Source organism: Chaetura pelagica, unplaced genomic scaffold, assembly GCF_000747805.2.
Source record: "Chaetura pelagica isolate M959 unplaced genomic scaffold, ChaPel_1.0 scaffold453, whole genome shotgun sequence".
In the NCBI taxonomy this organism is placed as follows: domain Eukaryota; kingdom Metazoa; phylum Chordata; class Aves; order Apodiformes; family Apodidae; genus Chaetura; species Chaetura pelagica.
In genome coordinates, this window is record NW_009952879.1 from 708,846 (window position 1) to 714,629 (window position 5,784).

Sequence of the window (5,784 nt, forward strand, 5' to 3'; positions counted from 1 at the left end):
GGAGGGGCCGGGGCGGGACGAGGAGGGGGGTCTCGGCCCAGATCTTGGCCTAGTGGGCTGGAAGTCACCCTTTGCTAGGGCAGTGTGGGAGATGAAGCCCGCGTCGCCTTCTGGCAGGGCTTTTTCCTTTTTCTCGTGTTTTTCTATAGCAGAAGAAAGCCCCACGGAAGGTTTTGACCTCACATTGAGTGAAAAGAAGGTTTCCGTAAAGCCTGTGGGGGGTTGGTTTTAATACCTTAACAATTCATTGTAAGTGGGAAAGGGAAGGAGGATCCGGTATAATTCCAGAAGGTATTAATAACAAATACGGTATGATGATAACAGATCCTTTTTAAAGGGTGCTGTTCAGACCAGCAAGGTATATTGGACGTTTTTTCATATTTTTAAAAGAAGCTGGTGCTGCTAGCAGTGGGACTTTCCCCTCACGGATTTAGAGGCACAAGGATTGTTAAAGGCTGTAAGCTTTACAGAAAGTTCACTCTGATACTTAAGTTTGTTTGTTTGTAGTCATTGTGATTCTCAAGATTGCTGGGTGCAGCATTTCAGCAGTGAAACATAATTTAAATAGAATAATAGAATGGTGAAGGTTGGAAGGGACCTTAAGGACCATCAGGTTCCAACCCCCTGCATGGGCAGGGACACCTCCCACCAGACCATGTTGCTCCAAGCCCCATCCAACCTGCCCTTCAACACTGCCAGGGATGGGGCAGCCACAGCTTCCCTGGGCAGCCTGGGCCAGGCTCTCACCACCCTCACAGGGAAGAATTTTTTCCAGGTGTCTAATCCTAAATCTCCCCTCTCTCAGTTTAAAACCAATCACCCCTTGTCCTCTAACTGCCCTCTCTGGTGAAAAACCCCTCCTCAGCTTTCCTGTAGCCCCTTCAGGCACTGGAAAGCCACTGTGAGGTCTCCAAATAACAAAACTTGAATTACCTGTAACAACACAGGTGAGTTTTATATGGGCTTATTTCTAAGAGTAGATAGGAAGTAGTTCAGAAGGTGTAACTGAAGACTGCAGAGATTCATTTCTAGATTAATTCTACCCAAATGACTTGTAAATCACTTGGATTTCCAGCCTCAGATACAGCATTCTGGCTGTGCCTGGTGCTATGGAGCACTATTTAGAGTGAAAGTTATTGCTGTGATGATGTAATTTGCGTCTTATCCAGTGCTCAGCGACAGTTGCCTGCTGTCAGCCAGCTGGCACTGCTGAACTGAAGACCTCTTCATTCTGAGCAATAGCTCTTGGGATTTGAACACGAGCAGTGGACCTGACTTGGGCTTAAGGATGATTTTTCCTTTTCCAGGCTTGTGCTCGGCCGTTGATCTCTGTCTACTCCGAGAAGGGGGAAGCATCAGGCAAGAATGTCACCCTGCCCGCCGTGTTCAAGGCCCCCATCCGGCCCGACGTGGTGAACTTCGTGCACACCAACCTGCGCAAGAACAACCGGCAGCCCTATGCGGTCAGCGAGCTGGCAGGTAGGGCAGGCAGGGCACTGGGCACTTGTGCTGGCCTGGGCCTGCAGTGCGAGGGAGCTCAGAGGGCAGCAGGTTGAGAATTGAAGGAAGTGCTGTTTGCTGGGGTTGTGTTTAGAGGGTAAGGCAGCTGCTCTGATTAGTAACAGTCTGATTTGAAATGCTATGAATACAGCTTTATTATTCTGAAGAACAGCCAGGTAGTGTAACAGGCTGGGACTAGTCTGGGGTCTTCTCTGAAATGTGTTTTACTGTGAGTGTCGTGGTGCCTGGGTCCTTGAGTGGCATCTATGAGAATAACAGGATGTCTACAAGTGTATGAGGCAGAAAACTGGTGACAAGCTGCCCTTCGTCATCCCTTTTGCACAGTAAGTGCAGCAGACTTACCTGAGGCATTTCCCAAGGAGAAACTTCTGCAAATCAACATTTGTTAGGGCTGCCTGAAAAGCTTCTAGATACAAATGGCTTCTGCTTCCAAATTATTTGTGCCAGGAACGTGCATTTTCAGGTTTCTTTCTGCTAGTGTTTCTCACAAACATTTTAACCCACTAGGAGCAGCACTGGCAGTTCAGATTTCCAAATTGAGGATCAAGCGTAGAAATGAGTGTGTTAATGTGCTTGATTCTGACCCAAGCAGATCTTTAACGTGGTATCAGTTAATTTACCTGACTGGGATTCGTTTTGCTGAAATGATGAGATTCCACTTCATTGGTCCGTGTTTCTGAAACACATGATAAGAGTGGAAGTTCTGATTGGTGCTCCTGAATTGTACCTGTCTGTGCCTTGATGAAAATTGCCATGTTGTCACTGTCTGACTGAAACTCTTTCTGTTCCAGGTCACCAGACCAGTGCTGAGTCCTGGGGTACTGGGAGAGCAGTCGCTCGTATTCCCCGAGTGCGAGGAGGGGGAACTCACCGCTCCGGCCAGGGTGCCTTTGGCAACGTATCCTTTCACAGCTGCTGCTGCTGCCACTGGGTGCCCTGCACTCAGCAAGCAGTAGAAACATATTTTTAAGAATCTAAACATAACATGGAATCTTCTACTTGAGATAACAGCTACCTACAGCGAGCTGCACCACAGGTCTGAGACATTTATCATGTGATTAGACCCTTTTCTATGCCAGTTCAGACTTGCTTTAATGAACAGCAGCTTTCACTGATTCCCCCCACCACAAAAGCAGGTGTCTTGCCTCTGGTGACACGTACCATCTTGCCATGATGTCGTAATTTGCGTCTGACTCTGTGCTCAGTGACAGTTGCCTGCTGTCAGCGTGCTGGGACAGATGTTTGATGAACAGCAAACGCTGAGCAAGGGTTAGATTCAGCCAAGGAAAAGGAGCTTCAAAAGGTTGTTCTTAACTGTGGATGCTCTAGATGTGTCGTGGGGGCCGCATGTTTGCCCCCACCAAGACCTGGCGGCGCTGGCACCGGCGGGTGAACATCGCGCAGAAGCGTTACGCCATCTGCTCCGCGCTGGCCGCCTCCGCCCTTCCCGCGCTGGTCATGTCCAAAGGTGGGAATTCTGCCCTGGAAGTCAGCACCTGCAGTTCTGTGTGCCCCGAGCAGTTACTGTGAGATGACTTGATCACTGTCCTATCCCATACAGGGTGTAAAGGCTGTCCCCTCTTCAGTGGGGAGGGGGGTATTTTTGTTATGCACAACTCCCAAGTATTTGCAGTTCCAAGGTGCTGGAAGTTCAGCCATGCTGAGGTGCTTCTGTGTGTGCTGCTGGCACAAGCCTTGTCCATGTGGTTTATGGAAACAAATGGAATCTTGCATCACGTGGCAGTGCAGTTGGATTGCTGTCCATGGAAGCCCAAGATTTGCTTAATACTTACCTCAGATACAGAAGGTGCTGCCTGAGGTAGATCTCTAAGGCTCCACTGAAACTTCACTGCTGTAGTTACTGTGCCTGAATGTTAGATCATGAACTTAATTTGCACTGTTGGTCAACCATTTTGTGCCATTACTGAATACAAGGCAATGACTGAGAGATGTGTTGAACTAAGGTCAGGGGGTAACTTCATGTCTTGTCACATCCTTGCTAGGCCACCGCATCGAAGAGATCCCAGAACTTCCTCTGGTTGTTGAGGACAAAGTTGAGAGTTACAAGAAAACCAAGGAAGCTGTTCTGCTTCTTAAGAAGCTGAAAGCTTGGAATGACATCAAAAAGGTGAATTGCTAAGCTATGTTCTTAAGAGGAACACCCAGGTGATGTGACTGCTACTGTTACAGTAGGAATTCCAAATAGTTCTGGTTTTATTTTATGCCACTAGAAATCCCATAGTAAAAACAGGAAACTGTAAAAGACAGAATTGAAGCAAAGTGAGTGTCTTGCTGTGCTGCTTTACTCTGTGTTCAGTTGTCTTCATGTCAGTGTTCCTTCACATGCATAGTGCTGCTTTCCTTACGCTTATGAATGATGAACTTCTCACTGGTCCGTGTTTCAGACAAGCAGTGGTGATTGTGAAGTTCTGACAAAAGCAGTTTGGTTTTGTCTTTTCTCATGGGATCTGCACTGTTTTCAGTATTGACAAGTTTGATGTTTCTGTAGGTTTATGCCTCCCAGCGGATGCGGGCGGGAAAGGGTAAAATGAGGAATCGCCGTCGCATCCAGCGCCGGGGCCCCTGCATCATCTACAACGAGGACAATGGCATCATCCGAGCTTTCCGGAATATCCCAGGTAACTGCAGCCTGGGACACGCTTCCTGTTTTGTTGGGAGACTGCCTAGAATGATGAGATTCCACTTCATTGGTCCGTGTTTCTGAAACACATGATTTTGTGGAAGTTCTGACTTGCTGAAGCATCTAAGATGTTCTTTCTAAGAACTTGTTTTGGTGAGGTTGGGGATGTTCATGAGAAATTTTCTGGTTGTTGCCAACCCTAAACTGCATTTGGAGCAGTTAAAAATGAGCTGTCAAGTTTGTTACTGGAAGAAGACGGATGATTTGTTTTAGAATGTAATATTTCCTGGGTAGGCGTGTGTAACTGGCATAGAGGCTAATAAGCCCACATCTCTATTATTTTGTCTGTTTATTGCATCATCTTGCATTCCTTGATTTTAATTACAAAACAAAGGGATGGGTGTGCCTGTTTTTGATAGGAATTACTCTTCTCGATGTGAACAAGCTGAACCTGCTGAGACTTGCTCCTGGTGGCCACGTTGGGCGTTTCTGCATTTGGACAGAAAGCGCCTTCCGCAAGCTGGACGACCTGTACGGCACCTGGCGCAAACCTGCCACGCTCAAGAGTGACTACAAGTGAGCACAGCCCTGCTGGGCACCACGGGCTGGGGAGCAGCCCTGCTATGCCCCAGCTCCTACTGGTGGGAGGGGGCCAATCAGTACTAGTACTTTCTCCTAAGTGCCTGTTTTTGTTGCATTAGCCATGTTTTTATTGTCCAGCTGACACTATGCACGTTGGTTTCACAGCCTGCCGATGCACAAGATGACCAACACGGACATTGGGAGAATCATGAGGAGCCAGGAAATCCAGAAGGCACTGCGTGCTCCTAAGTAAGTGTTCATCTCTAATGAATGTGCAGTGTCTCTTTAAGCACTGCCAAGTGTACCACGCTGTGTTGTGAGATGGACATCTCTGCCTTGGGACGTCAGATGGGGCAGGGGTTTCTTTAGCTTCCCAGGTACTAGGAATTGTGCTTCCCCAAGTTTCAGGGATGATTTAGCAAAATTGCAATTTAGAAATGAGATGGTGATACATGTCTGTTCTTGTCAGGAAGAAGATTCGCCGTAGAGTCCTGAAGAAGAATCCACTGAAGAACCTGAGAATCATGATCAAGCTGAACCCCTACGCCAAAACGATGCGTCGCAACACCATCCTGCGCCACGCGCAGAACGTGAGTCAGCTCGGGGCTGGCAGTGCCAGGGGGGGTCACTGCTCCACACAGCACCCTGATCATCTGCTTGTCTTTTTCAGCATAAACTTAAGGAAGAGAGGAGAGAAAAGGCCAAGGCCAAGCTCGCTGCCAAGGTCCCAGCTGAGCCCAAGGCAGAGCCTGCAGCCAAGAAAGCCAAGACTGCAGCCAAGGCCAAGGCTGAAGCGTAAACTCAGTGCAGAACCCAGTGCAATCCTCTTGAGAGCCCGAGCCTGTGCTGTGGGTTTACAGCCAATAAAGTCCGGTGGAACAGAGAAATGCTGTCCTGGTGTTCAGACGCGGTTTGTTCGGATAGGCCTGTCTGAGCGGGTTTTAAAAGAGAAACTCAAGAACGGGACGGACAGGGTCGTGCTGGGCTTTCCCGTCCTTCCTGCCCCCCGGGCCGTGACGTCCCGCGGCCGCGCGGGGGCA

General features: G+C 48.6%; 1 protein-coding gene across 1 annotated transcript in view; it reads left to right on the forward strand.

Annotated features, from left to right (window-relative positions):
• Nucleotides 1-91: 91 nt before the first annotated feature.
• Nucleotides 92-5,784, forward strand: part of LOC104386683 (60S ribosomal protein L4-A-like) — a 7,357-nt gene continuing 1,664 nt past the window's right edge. The window contains exons 1-10 of the mRNA XM_009995321.1: nucleotides 92-205; nucleotides 1,308-1,479; nucleotides 2,313-2,419; nucleotides 2,851-2,989; nucleotides 3,525-3,649; nucleotides 4,031-4,160; nucleotides 4,582-4,738; nucleotides 4,910-4,993; nucleotides 5,214-5,334; nucleotides 5,415-5,531. Of these exons, the coding sequence (XP_009993623.1) occupies nucleotides 92-205; nucleotides 1,308-1,479; nucleotides 2,313-2,419; nucleotides 2,851-2,989; nucleotides 3,525-3,649; nucleotides 4,031-4,160; nucleotides 4,582-4,738; nucleotides 4,910-4,993; nucleotides 5,214-5,334; nucleotides 5,415-5,531 (1,266 nt within the window). The remainder of the gene's footprint in view (nucleotides 206-1,307; nucleotides 1,480-2,312; nucleotides 2,420-2,850; nucleotides 2,990-3,524; nucleotides 3,650-4,030; nucleotides 4,161-4,581; nucleotides 4,739-4,909; nucleotides 4,994-5,213; nucleotides 5,335-5,414; nucleotides 5,532-5,784) is intronic.